The sequence below is a fragment of the Lissotriton helveticus genome, chromosome 10 (assembly GCF_964261635.1).
Source record: "Lissotriton helveticus chromosome 10, aLisHel1.1, whole genome shotgun sequence".
Classification (NCBI taxonomy): domain Eukaryota; kingdom Metazoa; phylum Chordata; class Amphibia; order Caudata; family Salamandridae; genus Lissotriton; species Lissotriton helveticus.
Window position 1 is genome coordinate 968,173,346 of NC_136071.1, and position 18,414 is coordinate 968,191,759.

General features: G+C 41.9%; 1 protein-coding gene across 2 annotated transcripts in view; it reads right to left on the reverse strand.

The window, feature by feature from the left end:
* The window catches only part of LOC144784686 (ATP-dependent translocase ABCB1-like), a 1,804,387-nt gene that overhangs the window by 426,697 nt on the left and 1,359,276 nt on the right, over positions 1–18,414 (reverse strand). For both annotated transcript variants that reach the window (XM_078663637.1, XM_078663636.1), the window contains one exon: positions 8,692–8,832. In XM_078663637.1, coding sequence (XP_078519763.1) covers positions 8,692–8,832 — 141 coding nt within the window. The remainder of the gene's footprint in view (positions 1–8,691; positions 8,833–18,414) is intronic.

An 18,414-nucleotide genomic window follows, 5' to 3' on the forward strand; every position in this document is an offset into this window, starting at 1 on the left:
GTTCGGAAGTAATGAAAAGCGTAATTATATGACCAAGCCTTTCATCATTACAATAAGAAAAGTAAAATGAACCAATGAAAAGTTTTATTAACAAGTCACATGACTTGTTATGCTTACGTTACGCGCTGCGCGCCCCGGATGACTTCCGGATGCGCTAACGCGGCGCGTCATATGACGCATTACGCGACAACGCAGGTACAGAATATAGTCAAAATGTCTCCACCAACCAGCGGTCGGAACACAACCCCTTTCAGCAGGCTAAATAGTTCTGTTAAATGACAACAGAAGGGACAGGCAACAAGAACCATCAGTCAAAGAGGGGAGGGCTAGTTCTTCTCTACCGGGTTACATTGGGGCGCTACCGGAACTGATCGAATTGGTAGTCTACAGTGTTTCTGGATGTTTCAGACTGAAGCTGGGGTTAGCATGAGAGCAGCACCATTTAGTAGCTCCGTCGTGGTCATTCCGCAACCAATCATGGCAGCCGTTCTTTATCGTTATTTTGGGCGGGGTGGGTGGCGGAGCCGAGCTGTTTTGCAGCCATCATTGTGTGGAGTTCAGTTCATCTCACTAGTTTTGTATTTGTCATGAGGGGTTGTTCCTAATGTTTCTATTTTAGCGAGGTCAAAAAGAGATCCCATTAGTGGCCTACTGATTTTGCTCGATTCCTTTTCTTTTTTTTTACACGATTTTTCGTTATCTGCAAAGACTAAACAGAGTATTGCGACTCTGTGTTTGTTTGTAAATAGAGAATGAACCAAAGAGAACTAATTCTAAAACAGTAAATACTTGGATAACAATCAATCAAATGGAGAGAGAAGCAGGCACGACGGATTACAATGGGGGCAAAGGCCTGCGTTAACTACCTTTCACTATCTGCAAAGAGAGAGTACTCCTAATAGAAATGAGGGGGGGGGGCACCATTCAAAGCAGATCAGTGTGCATAAACACGAAAATGTTTTCACTTACCACGTACTTGACATTCGACAGCTTATGATATTTGCTATTAAAAAACCATTGAAATTCACTGAAAAAACCATAGGTTATAGACCATATATAGTTAGGAATTAGCATTTACAAAACCTTGAAAATTCACTGAAAAAACCATAGGTTATAGACCATATATAGTTAGGAATTAGCATTTAAAAAACCTTATTTTACTCACACAAAACCATTGAAATTCCATATATAGTTAGTTGCACTAACTATATATCGCGCACCCGCAATCCACTGCTGATCATGTCACATATTACATCATTCATGACATGGTCATTGACATCACTGATGACATCACTGATGACATCTCAAATGACATCACTGATGACATCACTGATGACATCTCATTTGACATCATTCTTGTGCTAATACGATAAACCTCTTCAGACTCTAATATAACCTTAGATACACTCAGTGTATACAGACACTCACACACTGCCACTCATCCATGGAGTTACTCACACACCCAGTCAGTCATGCAAAGAAACAATCTCACCTCCATTTCTTCAACTATACAGTTAAACACACCTTACTTATTGAAACATATACTAACACATATTTACTCTCTTATACAATCCCTGATACAAGTTCACAATGATCGATACAACTACTCACTCATTCAGTGGCTCTCATGCACAGTTATTTATATATGCCAACTCTCACATGTACTGTGTTTTACATATGTACTTACTATGACATGTAGCATTGAGATATCCATTCACTCATCAATACACTCATGCACACAGTCAACTGCCCATGTAGCTGTTTCCACATGCACTCTTGAACTCATACACCTAGTGAATAAACTGCTCACACATCTATGCATAGAGTCACACACCTTCCAGCCACCCCTACACAAACTCAATCTCCCATAGAAATACTTGGGCAACCAATTAATAACACATATAGCCTCTCGTATAGCTAATGATCAACACATGCAGCAGTTTACAGAACAACAGACATAATGATGCACAAATTAAGACAGTTTAGTCACTAACCCATGCATTCAGTGAGACACATTTAATCACTCACTCATACAGTCAGTCACGCACCTACTAAATCCTTCATCCAGACACTTATACATCCACTCATTCTTCAATATGTAAAACATATTTAAACTTTACAAAAACACACAGACACTAGATGATGTCATCAGTGATGTCATTTGAGATGTCATCAGTGATGTCATTTGAGATGTCATCAGTGATGTCATCAGTGATGTCACTGACCATGTCATGAATGATGTAATATGTGACATGATCAGCAGTGGATTGCGGGTGCGCGATATATAGTTAGTGCAACTAACTTTATATGGAATTTCAATGGTTTTGTGTGAGTAAAATAAGGTTTTTTAAATGCTAATTCCTAACTATATATGGTCTATAACCTATGGTTTTTTCAGTGAATATATATATATATATATATTCACTGAAAAAACCCCTTCTCATTCATTCATAATAACCATATTTCGGCCGATATGGCCATAAAAGTGCATTGAGAAAAGTACTGTTTTTACAATCCAAAAAATAAAAAAAAACAATGAAGAGTCCAATTCACAGGTGCAGAGATATAAACACTATAAAGATACAATATTTCGAATTAGGGAGAAAGGGCATCAATAGCAGCAGTCTGGGAAAAGCTTATAAAAAATATATCTTAAAAATATAAGTTAATATATGAATATTAAAATCCAATTAAAACAATGTTATGAAAACATTGCAAGCTTAAAACGCCCAACCAGTAGATAGTGTACGACTAAACATAAGATAAGGAAGTCCGTTCACCAATTACCCTCTTTTTAGTCAGATTACATTAGGAAGGAATTTTAAAGAAACTGCATATAAAGCCCTCTTTGTTAGCACGTTGCCATAAATGAAAGTCTACATAAAGGTTACAAGTTCGCAGAACCTGTAGCTAGCAGATACCTTCTCTTGGTCCACATTGCAAATAGAAATTTTGATATTACAGCAACAGTAACTGGGTCAGTGTCTGATTTTAGAATTCTAAAGATTTCTCTATAGTTACTGATACCCATGTTTTTACAAAATTGGATCACCCATCTTCTATTGGGACTCCTATATGCTGGACAGAAGAATACCACATGTATAGCAGTTTCTTCCTCCATTGAACACCCAGGGCAAAGGCGGCCTGCCGCGCCTTCCCACTTGTTTGTACGTGCGTCAAGTGGGAGGGTCCCGTACCTAAATTGTAGATACAACTTTTTTTTTTCAAAACAGATTTTATTGATAGATCACATAGACAGTCGCAGATCTCTGTACCCCAGAGGTATCCGCCAGATATCAGCACACATATAAAACAACGCAATCCATCATTTCTTTTACCTTCAGTACAATGGGATCAATGCAAGTAACCAATCCACCCCTCTTCCCCCCCTCGCCCTCCCCAACTGACCCCAACTCCATCCCACCTGGATCCCTCCCCCCCTGCACGGTTTCTGACAAGTCTGACCATTCACGTACACACATCCTACGGCAGAGCTCACTCAAACCTCCAGCTCCGGGTCTTGTTCTGTCGGGGGCTCTAGCCAGATACCTCTGTAATCAGCCCACCTCTTCCAAATCTTGTAATGTTTACCGGGGCAGCCTCAGGCAAGAAATATAGGCTTCTCCATACCCATACAGAAATCTAGAATACAACTTTTTAAGTAATACTGGTTGCATAATGTCGATCACATATAGCTACTCACACACCCACCTATTCACCAATACAGCCACTCATACACCCATTCGCTGACCCATACAGCCACTTACACTCCCACTGACACACTAATGCAACTACTCACACACTCAATCACCCTTACAGCCACTCATGTACCTAATCACTCACCCATTCAACCACTTACACACTTACTCACTTACCCATACAGCCATTCACACAGCCATTCTCTCACACATATAGACACTGACACACCCAGTAATTCACACATACAGCCATTTGCACTGCCAGTCACTCACCCATACAGCCACAAACATACCTAAGTACTCATATAGCCATGCACATACCCACTCACTCACTCACCCATACAGCTACTCACATACTCACTCACCCATACAATCACTCACAAACCCACTTACCCGTAAAGCCACTCACACACCCACTCACTCACTCAAACATACATCCACTCAGACACCTACTAAGATACCCATACAGCCACTCACTAACTCACTCAAATACCTAGTAAAAATGTAGACACATAGCCTACAGATATTCACACATTCACAAACAAATACATTATCTTCTTTAAAACAGGAAAGGTGTTTCTAGGAACCAACATTTTTTTTGTTTTGTTTAACCTGATTTTGTTTGTGTTTCTATAACATTTTGAACATTTTTGTGTTTTTTACACTAAATAAAAACCAAAAACTTAATTTTTCCGCAAAAAAACGTTAGCATTTATCGCTTCTTGCAACCTCTTGTAATGCAGTGACGGACTGCTCTTCTATTGTTAGAACTATCTGCACTCCATGCAAAATGGTCTAACCGTGCGGAACTTAGGTATGGTAGCAGGCAGGTGGGAGGTGACACTAGGTGGCAATTGCTCACCAGGCACCAACTGTGCCATAGCAAATGTTGATGTCTATGGTGTGTCTTCTTGTAATTGTGCTCTTCAAGCTGAATCCATTGGATTGTGTTTAAATGCTTCATCATGCTGCTTGTCCAATGATTATTTTAACCAGTCCATTGTGAGATCTGATTTTCACACATGGAACATTTGATCTGCTTTGCTATCACCTTCCCTAAACAAACATAGGAACACAAACAGTGTAGCCTGGAAGTAGAATACCTACTATTTGTTGTTATATTGCACATAGAAATGCAAGCAGTGAGCCTCCATCTTAATGAGGAGTGGTGCAATGGAGCTAAAATAAGTTACAGATTAAAGATGAAAGAAATTACATGTATTATTTGAGGGTAGGTGGGAGTACCTCTGCACGTGAATGTATGGTAATACTTGAAAGTTGGGTTTACCTGCCTCAGCTGCCACAGTGTATTTTAACCTTCAAGTCCTGCCTCATCAACCACAATGTATACCTTGTTGGATGCACCAGGTTCCCACCACTGGGTGCTGCAATTACTTTGCCTACTTCATTGGTCTTTTCATGATGTCAATGTAATAATTATGGGCCCCATTACGATGGATGTGGAACCGCCAACGTCAGGCCGTCGGTGGCAGTTCCACCGCTATTGGACCCTGCAGGACCACCCGCCGCATTATGATGGTAGGCGGATGTAGGGCGGATGGAGAGACTGACTGCCATTCGTTCGACGAGCTTAAGGAGCCTGTCGGACCGTCGGAGTGACTGCAATCCCTGCAACAGTGGTGGTGCCTGATCAGGCACCATCATAGTGATTGCAATGTATCTGTCTGCCGGCCATTTCATGTTGGTTAACCTGCCATGAAAAGGCAGGTGTAGAGGGACTTTGGGGTCCCCCAGTGGGTCCCCCTTAGACTCAGCAATGACCCAACATATCCCAGCACCATGTGGCAGGCACTGTGTGATGACTCCCACATAGTTTACGGATATGTGAGATGTGTTTAATTTGTAACGCATTTGCTGCAGCCTGCAGCACATGCTGCAATACAAACTATAAACTTTGTGACCGCCGTGAAGCTGGTTGCATTGTAATGCGGCCAGCGGGACTACCAACTACTAGTCGAGCGGTCCTGCTTCTACAACGGTGCTGGTGGGACGTAAGTCCCACTGGCATCATAATGGGACCTTAAATGTTGAATTGCTCTAATAAAGTTCAAACTATGTTCTTCTTAGGTCCTCTTCATAGTCATAATAAACAACACATTATATTTTTCCTGGATCTTGCAGTCCCTTTTGCAACCCAGTACCCTTTTCGTACAATCTTAGACTAACATTTTGACCTGTCCTCTTTTCTTACCTCTTTTCCTGGGTCTAATTGATTTCATCCGCACTAGAGTCAGTGCCTTCTTAATTTATGGGCACACTGTGCAGTTGCCTGAGGGCCCCAGAAGCATAGGGGCCTATGCAGAATTTAACACTAATTTTCGAATAAACATTTGTATTCCTGTGAGTGGTTGTGACAAGGTGGACCATGCCATCCTTTGGACTACACTGCTAGATATGGGGGCACCCGAGGGTATTGTCTACTTTTTGGCCCGACTTTAGGTCAATCTGCGCACTAGTGTACGCTATGGTCCAAATGGGGAGTGTACTAATAAGTTCAAGATTGGACGAGGTATAAGGCAAGGGTGTGTCCTCGCCCCACTGCTTTTCACCCTTTTCATTAATGAAGTTGATAGCGTTTTAAAGACGATAGAGGCAGATGCTCCAAAAGCCAATAATCTCGACATCCCGGTATTACTCTACGCGGATGACGCCGTGTTACTGTCCAGGACCCCTATAGGCCTTCAACGTTTGATGTATAGGTTTTCGCTTTTTATAAAGCACAGAAAATTGGTAATTAATAAGTCCAAAACCTATACCATGGAATGTGGAACAAGGCGTGGGAAACCCCATTCGTATTTTATTGATGGACATAAGGTCCAACAAGTGGACAACTTCAGCTACCTTGGTATAACTTTCTCCAAGAACTGCAGCTGGGCCAGTGAGCTTAATAACGTTCGGGCAAAGATGGCAAAAAATGCCCATGGGGTGTTTAAATTTGCCGCCAAATTAGGGGACAAACGGACTAAAGACATGTTAAAAATCTATCAATCGAGATGTCTTTCCATTGCCCTCTATGGTGCCGGGGCTTGGGGATTTGCCACAGCTGGGAGCTTACAAGTAGAAGAGACTCTTGTGCCTGCCCACTTCAGCTTCTAACGACCTGGTTCACCGAGATCTCGGTATTCAACACCTGTCCGATCTGATCGCCCTAAGACCATTAATGCTATGGCGCGCGATCTGGATGAAAGAAGAGACAACTCTAAACAGAGCCATTATTGGCGACTGCCTCTCTGTTGACAATTACTTAAAGATCCCTTGGATTAAATATATTATTGATAGCTACCAAGAGATCTATGGCTTTAACATTAAAGTAGACAGACTAGCTGCCTCCGGTTTGCCTAAAACTGTAATGAAGAATGTCTTCCTGACTTACAAGTCAGAAAGGCGGCTAAGTAATAGTGTTAATCTTTCCACCTGTGTGTTTCATGCTAGATTTAATGAGAGTGTGGGATACCAACTATTTTTAAGTAAAGTAACCAGAGCGTCTCATCGGTTTGTTTTAACCAGGCTGAGGTTTGGGATTGTGCACCACTTGGTGGCTTTTCTTCTAAATAATAAGCATCCGGCTGGCCCGTGTCCTTGCGACAACATTACTACACAAAGCACTCTGCACTTTTTACTGCTATGTAAACTTTATGGAAATTTTCGCATAGCTTATTTAAAACCCCTATTTCTCAAGTTTGGTGTTAGTACTGTATATGATTCTATGAAGCTGCTTTTTAACATGTACCACCCCGATGTCTGTTTTTTTACTGCCACATTCCTTCTTAAAGCAATCAAGGCAAGGAAAAGTATGTTTTTTTAATTATTTATTCTGTTCTTGTAAATCTCTACCATGATTTTTATTGGTTAATGTAATACTGTAATGAAATTTTTTATGATTTTATGGACATTGCTTCTTTGTTCCGAATAAAGCCTTATGAAATGAATGAGTGATTGTGTAGGCAGGGCTCAATGTACTGCTTTGCCCAGTGATCGTTAATGATGTTAAGACGGCCCTGACTAGAGTACCTCATGGCAGGACCCGAATAAAAGGGTATTTATAGGATACACAACTGAATGAAAGGCCAGAATGACTAATTTCAGATCTAATTTAAGGAGGTATATAGTTCAACCACTGCTTGCCACGATTTTCCTCGTCTCTAACTGCCCACTTGTTTATGGAATTCATGCCTGCATTACCCATCCGATCCAGAAGGATCAATTAAATTCCGAGGTGGAAACGTTACTCAGCATCATGTTGAACAATAAAATGTTAGTCTTAAAACTTTTTCCCACAGCTGTTAAAAGCTTTTTTTTAGATTTACTTTGCTCTTTCTATGCTTTCATGGCTTAGACAGAGAGATTTCCTTGATTCTTCCCAGACCTTAAACTCTCTAAACAGAGTGCCCAGAGAACAAGATCTAAATAAAAGCTGAAAAGAAAAGTCTGATCTGCATAACATATGTGCTATATACATTGATATTAAATAAAACAATAAACATGGACGAGAAAGACTATTGAGGCGCTTTAATCAACAAAGAACAAAGCATTCAGCCGCTCTTTTTTAACTAATGCCCTACGCAACTGACTAGTCAGTATTTCTCTTTTAATTCATTCATCTAAAAATTACTGTGGTCAACTATTGTGTAGATAAAAAAAACTGAAAATAATCACCATACCTTTGCCTTGTCAATTCCAAAGCAACATCTTTCCCTATAGCATCTCCATCCCCTAGACATAGATCACATCATCTCAAAGCAAAACCGACTAACATTCAGCGATGTAGTTTGAGATATCTAGCCCTTGCTTGGCTTCTTAAGCAGTATTCTAGGATTGCTATGAGACCTTATTTGTGACACATTATTGACGCAAAAGCAAAGGTCCATAGCTGTCATCTTAGTGCAATGTCATTGAGAAGTATTCAAATATTCATAGTCTACACAAAAAATATATTTCTATAGTTTCGTATAACATCCAATAAGATACTTACATAAACATCTTCTCCATATCTGTGTAGCCATGCACAATCAGCCAGGCTCCAAATGTGAAAATAGCCGCGTATAGAAAGTACTGAAGGGACTGAGCCAGTCCATAAACTAATCCATTTACAGGACCGGCTTTCAAAGCATCCCTGAGTAGGAAGGGAGAGAAAAAAGCATGGAAGTAAGACCATAAACAACCAAGATAACAGAGCACAAATTACAATGTTGCATGGATTGATTTTCATTGTGACACATTGAGTGCAGGGCTTTTTTGACAATTGACATTCTGTGTTCACTAAAACATATTTAAAAAGCTTTGGGTCATTTGCACCACTATGCTGCACTTAGGTGTGCATGTTTCATTTTGTGATTGTACATTCATGTTCTCTTCATGTGTGATATTACAGCAACATGCTTTACTTGTGACCAAATCTAATCACAGAGGCTGGAAGTCAAAAGCAAGGATGCATTGAAAACCTGTGACTATGTGGGTACTCACAAATGTTTGTGAGGCACAGTCCCATCCTCGACACTGTCAGGGATTTATTTCTGACAAAGTCAAGACTAAATACATATCCAGGGTGAGAAAGGGGAATAAGCATTGCCACATTCCAAACAATATGCCACATTACAAACAATATTGAATTGCCGTGGACTATTTATAAATATTTTCACATGCATAAATGCACACATGTTAAATTAACATATGTGAAAATGTTTTTTCACCTGAGCAATATGACAGGCATTTTTGAATTCCAGAACTACTGTGTAACTCAGCCCAGTGTCTGTGCACAGGTAGCCTGTCACAGATAGGACCTTAAGAAAAATCGCTATGGCCAGCCTCTCACATATGGGACCTTTAGAAATATGGTTATGGCTTATGCAGACCTTATCCTTTATTTGACCATGTTCAAAGGAATATCCCATTTCTTTTTTACCAGTGTGTGTGTGTGTGTGTGTGCGCACGCGCGTGTGTGTAGAGCTTTACTATAATCACACACTTGGTAAAAGCCGTACCAAAATGTTAACTTTGCATTGGCTCAACAAAGAGAATTGATTAAAGATATATTTTCAATATTTAAATGGTTAATTTGCCTATATTTGCACTTCTTTATATCCTGAGGCTTTTGCATTACTTTCCTGAATAAAACCTTCATGAAATTCAAGTTCTTAAGTCCCCAACTGAGCCCAATGTATTACTCTATTGGCTAAGGTGTAACAAAACCTTTCACAAATAATAGGCGCATTTGAAGGGAAATAAGCATTTTACAAGACAGTGGAGGAAAAATCTGCAGATGCTGATTTTCTGTCATTTTACTAATGAGCCCAGGTAGAAGTTGAAAAGGCCATAATCAACACCGAAGGGAAAAAAGCCCCAGGCCCGGATGGTGTTCCAGCCGACATGTACAAGGCCAATACCCCCTTCTGGGCCAAAATCCTGACTAATACTTTTAACACTGCTACCAACCATAGTTTGCCTGCCTCCTGGTCGCACGCAACCATTATACCTATTTTTAAAAAAGGTCAACGGGGAGACCCGAGGTGTTATCGCCCCATCTCACTCATTGATTCTTCCTTCAAAATCTTAGGGAAGGTGATATTGGCACGAATCGACGAGTGGGCTGCTAGCAATAACATTTTATCAAATTCCCAATATGGGTTCAGAAGAGGAAGGGAGACTGAGGACCAGTGCCTTAACCTACACCTGATCCTGGGAAAGTATACAGTAGCATCTAGTGGATCGATTTACTTAGGGTTCATGGATCTGTCCACGGCCTTTGACCTGGTCAACAGGTCTAGGCTGTGGGAAATCCTTCTGGACCTGGGGATGGACCATTCCTTGGTATACTTTCTGGCAGAAGCGCACCGGGACCTGGAAGCCTCAATTAGGATGACTCAGGGGGGAGCTCTCACCGTTGGTTTTAAGTCCACCAGAGGGGTGCGCCAGGGTTGCATCCTCGCCCCTATGTTATTCACATTGTACATAAACCACCTCGAATCCACCCTGGGTCTGGCGACGATAGACGTCCCGCGCTTTCGAGGGCTGTCCACCCCGGTCCTTCTTTACGCGGATGACGCTGTGCTTGTGGCACGAACACCCCTCGGACTACAGAGATTATTGGCGGCTTTTGACGCCTTTATGACCACCCTTGACTTAAAAATAAACACTGACAAGTCACATGTCATGTCAGTGGGTGGGGGGAAGAACAAAAATTCGAAGTCCTTTTTTTGTGCCAACACACCAATTTCTAGTGTAAAAACTTTTACCTACTATGGGGTGGTTTATGACGAAAAGGGCTCCTGGGCACCCCAAATATCAGTAAAAGTTAATGCCATGAAAAGATCCGCGGCAGCAATCTCAGGTTTTGCTAAACGACTGGGTGGTAAACCTACAGAAGCAATGCTAGCAATATATAGAGCTAAATCAATTGCAATAGCAAGGTATGGGGCTTCTATATGGGGCTACACTAACAACGTAGTAGCGATTCAAGTAGAGGAAAACAAATTCCTACGTATGCTCTTAGGTCTGCCACAATCCACGGCTACTTTTTAAGTCCATACGGAATTAGGCCAGGGGTACATAAGTGATATCATTAAACAGTCTCCAATCTTGATGTGGCTAAGTACTTGGTTGAACCCTAACCTAACCCTGAATCATGCAATCTTAAGGGATTGCTTACGTCTGGACAATATGAAAAACATCCCGTGGCTAGCATACATTAAAAATACCCTAAGCTCCCTGGGCCGCCCTGATTTATTTTGCAAACCAGAATGTATTGTTAAAGCTGACTTGGAATGGTTTAAATTGACTTTTATTAAATGCAGAGAATTAGAACGGGAGAGCGGAGAACTTGTGAAACCTACAGTGAGGGAGCACTATATTTCCAAGTTAACCATAGCTATCGAACCGTATTTAACGGTTGTGTCAATCCCGTTTCACCGCTGGTTACTAACTAAATTAAGATTCAACCAGATTCATTTTTTGATAAACGATTCTAAGGTGTGGGCTAAGCTCGAGGATTTGTCCCTTTGTAATTGTGATAGCTACTCATTGCAGGACACTTTACATTTTATGTTTTTCTGTAATTTTTACTCTCTGCCTAGGAAAAAATATATTACCCCATTGCTTAAAAACAAGGGGTTCGTCCAAGCTAAACCAGCTCTCCTTTACTTAAAACAGTTAGACTCCCCACTAATTATGTTTGGTGTTGCAAATTTTTTGGTGGCTGCTTTTCGCCTCAAAAAATGTACCAGGATTAGACAACTTAACAGCATTAGCGATAACTTATGAAATCTTTGAAATACTCTTTTACCTTTTAAAAAAATGTATATATTTTAATTGCTCATTTTTAATAGCGTTATCAATTGACTGTAAGTGTATTCCCCTGAACATGTACTTGTGCCTATTGTGTGCTTTTTATGATTTTTACTAATCGAAATAAGGTGGTTTTGAACTTGAACTTGAACTAATGAGCCCAGGTAGGCCTTTCTCAAAGAGATAGGTTGGGCATTCAGACCTCCTACAGTAGCCACACCAGGGGGGGGGTGGCATTTGATGTCTTGTAAGGAAGAAAGCAGTTTGCAGGCGTGATTAGGGGCATAGCCAAGGTCCAGGAAAGAACATATGTACATCGATAGTTGGTTCTGTCAACTTGATAAATACCATATTGATGTACTAATGGATGTGCCAGCCAGTTAGCTGGTCCTAGACAGTGCCATTACAGGTAGAAGAATGATGGCATCTCTGGATTTAGCAGAGAGTCCCACATTCTAGAACTCTCTACCTCCATTTGTAAACCCCCAGCACAAGAAAATGGAACGGAAGAAGAAGAGAAAGGATTAACCGAAAACTCCTGTCTTGAATGGAGATGCTTCCTAGGCTTGTACTTTCTTAGAATTTTTGGCATTGTTGTCTCCAGGGCCAGTGGCACTAGCCTACCTTTTTCCTTTAGGGGACAGTGGAGAGTAGTTTGTAAGGGAGCTTGGAGGAGAGTTTTTCCTTGGAACTTATGTGGACCAGTTCTGCATGCAGTTGCTCTAGTCAGTGGTACTCTGGGCTGCTGCAAGACACACATATGCCCTGCAAAATGGCCAGGACACCATGGGAAATGCAGAGTGCAGTCATCAGTGAAGTCTGACTTAAGAGCAAGGCAACTGCTGAGAGCATGAAGGGGCAAGACGACAGACCAATAAGCTTTTCTATCAGAGGAGATTTTTGTGCACAACAAAAAGAATTATTTTAAACCATATAAAGGCTGAAGAATGGAAGTGTATATCAACAACAATACTAATACATTAAGAACATATTCTCCAAGGTTGCGTGTTCTTAAAGTATCTTTGGATCATAGTGGCTGTAAACAAGGAGAAGTAAGTATGGTTGAGATAACAAAGTACACCATTGAGACTTTTGTAACAGACAAAGCAGACAAATAACTTTTGATCTCTAAATTTGATTTGTTATTGATGAAAGTGAAAATGTTTTCTACAGTAAATACATTGGTCAATATTGAAAAATATATGGAGCACTAAAATTTAAAAAATGTCCAAACATGGGATACATTACATCAAAATAATTGGGAATAAAAAATTGCAATTTCCATTAATGCTTTGCTAAACAAAAGAATGAGATTACGAATGCGAATGTTCAGTAGTGTTTCTCACATCTCAGATATCGGACCAAAAGCAGTTGCATAAAACTAGAAAATGTTTCATTAATTCCAAAAGTATTTACAGACACCAATCATAATCTATTGCTGAATGTGCATAAGAATGAGGTAACCCCTACTGTTTCTAGCATGTGTTTGTTATTTGAGTAAATCAAACACAAGGAGATGATGGGCGGAGTGCTGAAAGTTTTCAAACACTCACCCCCAGTCACAGATCTGTGTTGAATCCGTCATCATTCTTTAGCTCACTCTGCTACCCCAGTTCAGACACAGCTATATGCAAATCAGTCTTGACCCTGTGCCTCATGGGAACAGTCCAGACCGAACTGCCAAGCCAAGTCTTCCCTGGGCCGGAAACAAGCATCCTGGGACCGGTTTCAGGTTCACAACCCTCATCAGCCAGGCTAGCTTGAATCCAGTGGCAAAGTGAGCAAGGGACCCACCTCTGGGCCTACCTTGCTGTTACACCTGGCACCTTGGCATGGATCTCCCTTTCATTTTTTGCTGTTGCCTCATGTGTTTGTGCTGGTTATAGATGCTTTGGCAACGTGTCACTGCTGTCCAGTGCCACAGTGCAAGGGCTCCCTATGGTAAATTGATATATGGATTAGTGATTCCATGATTGGTTGGTTTGGTTTACTTGTCAGACCCTAGTACAGTGCATTGAGTGTGCCTAGGGCTTGTAAACTGTTGTGTGGCGTTTTAGGCTCCAAGTGAATTTTTCCAATTCACATTGCCCTAATATAGGCATAGATATCAAGCCCTTATTTAGACATAACTCATGCACACCAAATACAGGCATGGTTACTTCTACCCGTACCAAACATCACAATGATTTCTTGGAAAAACGGCTTAAGCGGTCAGGAACCTTCACTTGCCTGAATATTGATTTATCCAAGAACTCATGTACTTTGCAAAGAACGACTATTCCCTAGAGGTTCTTTCCTGACGTTATTATGCCCGACTTTACGTCAAACTATGGCATTCCTAGACACCTTCAAGGTATAAATATACCTTCACTTGCTCTAGCAAGACACAGTGGTTAGGAGCAGTTCGACGATCTACTTGCCTGACGCAGCTCGCTACAGTAAGTGCAGAAGGAAGCCGACCCTCCAGCTGACGCACTGATCGAGAGACTGCCTTTCTCTCGCCAAGAATCCAGCTCCAGTGTCTCCAAGCTCCCCTTGCGGGGTGTTGGGAAATCGAGTCTCAAGACTGAGATACCAGACCTCCTTCATTCTAAACTAACGTATGGAGATGATTAGAACCTAGAGAAATCTTGGAGAGATTCTTGGCAAAGAAAACTAAACCTATGCTACACAATACTTACTTCTTCCCTCGTACTAGACTTAGGTTAGGTACATTGGGGTAGGCGTATTTTAGAAGCACCAGTTGAGTATTTTTTGTCATTTTTATTTATGTATGTATTTATATATGGTTTAGGAACCATACAATGCTCTTACAGTATTATTTTATAATATTGTCCTCGCTGTAAGCATTATACTTTGCAGTCTGCATTACGATTGTAGCAGTTCACTTTTCTTGCATGAGAAAGAAGACTGTTCAATAAACCTTTTACTGAAAACGCCCGCCTCTCTATTTCTCTGCAACTCTGTAGAAAGGAAGAATGCACGATTGAGTGAAATACTTATCTATTGTTTCCGCGACTCTAGAGATATATTTCTTATTCTTGAGAAACAAAGTTGTCATCTTTATGCGGTTGTCAGAAACGAATCCCTTCTTGTGAATTCAAGAAAGTTTCTAGTGACCTCTGAGCTAGCTGGCACTCACTATTAAGTTTAGTATATTCGATAGAGACCTAGTCGACCTCAGTCCTACATCTAATCTATAGAATATATTATTCCAATGCGCAGAGTCTATTGGTAATATAGGAACTACACTACAAAACCAAATGCTGCAGGTGGGCTTGCAGCACTGGTTGTGCCACCAACAGAAGAGCCTGTGTGCAGTCTGCTACTGCCATGTTGACTGGGCAAGTGCACCCACTTGCGAGTCCCTAAACCTTCCCTTTTCTGCATATTAGTCATCCCTATGGTAGGCCCAAGGGCAGGGTGCATTGTAGGTAAAAGGTAGGAGATGCCCTGGTGTGAGTGGCATGTTCTAATCGTGAATTACAGACATTTTTGTTTTTCACTATTGCAAGGCTAACTGTTCCTCATAGGCCAGAATGGGCAGTTTGATTATAACCCCTATAATCCTAACTGACTCAGGGAACTAGGTAGAAATTCGAGTTTAGTATGCCTGAACTCAGAATGATAAAATACATCTTTTAGTGAAGTTGGTTTTAACATTTTGTGTTTGAACATACCACCCTTAGAAGGTAGGTTTTTTCAAGCCTGCCTCCGCTAGGTTGTGTATTCCATGTCTGGAGTTTGAGTGACAGGTGCTGGGGGAATTCCAGGAGACAGGGGGAGTCAGCACAGGGCTGAATAGAGGGATCTGCATGCAGATGGGAGGGAGGAGTTGCACCTGGGACCTGAATAGGGCTATAGCTTCCCTTCACAAGGGAAACATCCTTTATAATGAAACTTTCACAACGCGGTACCATTACCACGCAGGTTTTACAACGCAAGTCGCTACAACGACTTGCGCTGGAGGGCGCTGTAGGATAGGGAATAGATTAATTTACTATCCAACACCTTCCCTACTATCCACGGGACTGGAGTTGGAATAGTAAATTAAACTATTCACTATCCAGCGCCCCCCTACGCAAGTCGTTGTAACGACTTGCGTAGTAAAACCTGCGTGGTAACGGTACGCCTTGGGAAACATCCTTTACAACGCAACTTTTACCACGCAGTGCTTTTACATTGCAACTTTTACAACGCAAACCATTATAACGCATTGCGCTGGGGGGCGCTCTAGGATAGGGAATAGATTTAATTTACTATCCAACACCTTCCCTACTATCCACGGGGACTGGAGTTGGAATAGTAAATTAAACTATTCACTATCCAGCACCCCAAAGCGCTATGCGTTGTAATGGTATGCGTTGTAAAAACTGCGATGTAAAAGCATGCGTGGTAAAAGCATGCGTTGTAATGTCATACATCCGTACGCCTTATGAAAGCACACGTTGTACCATCATACATCCTTCACAATGCTGGCTCCACCTCCCATGATGCGTCCGATGTCCCTGGCCTACACTGTGAAAGGAAAAAAGGAGCCTTGTCAACAAAGTGCTCCAGGACTGACGAGAACTGGTTTAAACTAGGCAAAGGCCTCTCTGCCTTCAGAGAACAAAGGGAAAATGAGTATAAATATTGGGATCCAGACCCAAGAACTTTAGATCACTTTTGGTAAACAAGAAGAAACCTTTGCTGAGGAGAGGAACCATAGAGACTGGGGCGAGACTATTCCTAAGCATGAGGGATTGGCCTGCAGTGGCTGCCTGACTGCCAAAGAGAGGAGAAAGGACTTTTGTGTTACTTTCATTCAACTTGTGAAGTATCTCCAAGGGCTTGAGATAGAGCTTGCCTCCTGCTGAAGTCTCAGGGACAACAGGCCCATCAGCTCCCTAAGAGTTCTTTGGAAGTGCCTGTAGGTGTGTTGGGCTTCCTGAGGGACTGCGTGTCGCAAGGAGCTGGAAGCATGATTAACGAAGAAGAAGCGTGTTGCTGCTGCTGCCGCTGTTGCTTCGCAACGCAGGGTTGCCTCGCATCACCGGAGAAGAGGATCGATGTCGCACCAGATGCCGCTGTGTCATTGGAGAAGCGTATCGCTGCCGCAACTGCTGTCGTTGCATCACTGGGAAAGCCGATCCCAGGATGCTTGTGTCCGGTCCAGGGAAGTCATGGCTTGGCAGTTCGGTCTGCACTATTCCCATATGGCACAGGGTCAAGACTGATTTGCATATAGGTGTGTCTGAACTGAGGTGACAAAGTGAGCTAAAGAATGATGATGGATTCAACCTAGGAGGTGGAGACAGCATTGTTGAAAGCAGACCTGGCCCAGGTAGCTGAAAAGAAATCTCCTCCCCCTACTCTCTATTCTATGTAGGTTCAGGCAAGTGAAAGGAAATCTCCTCCCCCTACTCTCTATTCAACTCAGATCCTATTCTGCTCAGCCCTGATTCATCAGACTGCTGGTGCCAGAGCCCTCGCCAGCCCCCTGTCACTCACAAACCAGACATGGAATACACAAACCTAGCAGAGGCATGCTGGATGGTTAGGCAAGAAAACCTACTTTTTAAAAGTGGTATTTTCGAACACAGAATGTAAAAATCACCCACACTAAAAGATGTATTTTAACATTCTGAGTTCAGGCACACTAAACTCTATTTCTACCTTGTTTCCTGGGTCATTTAGGATTATAAGATGTTGTAATCAAACTGCCCATTGAGGCCTATGGGAACAGGTAGCCTTGCAATAGTGAAAAACAAAATTGGCTGTAATTCACTATCAGGACATGCCACACACAACAGGGCATGTCCTACCTTTCACATACAATGCACTCTGCACACAGGGGTACCTTGGGCCTACCTTAGGGATGACTAACATGCAGAAAAGGGAAGGTTTAGGGCCTGGCAAGTGGGTGCACTTGCCAAGTCAACATGGCAGTCCGGGACCACACAGAGACTCTGCAATGGCAGGCCCGAGACACACTTTACAAGCTGCTTTGTGGGTTGCACAACCAGTGCTGCAATCCCACCAGCAGCATTTGATTTACAGGCCCTGGGCAAACATGGTGCACTGTACTAGGGTCTGACAAGTAAATCAAATAAGCCAATCATGGAGTCACTAATCCATTATCACAATTTACAATACGGAGCACTTGTACTTTGGCACTGAACAGCAGTGGCAAAGTGCCCAAAGCATATAGACCAGCAAAAACATAGCAAAAACACAGGAGGCAACAGCAAAAATGAAAGGGAGGCCCACGCCAATGGTGCCAGGTCTAGCAATCCCCCTCAGGGTAAACCACAACAGTCACTAAATGAATCTGTCCGTAACCCATTGATAGCTTGATACAAAATCAGTCAGGCTTAACATTTGGAGAGAATATGTGATGTATTTTTGCAGCACACAAACAGTAATAAATTGA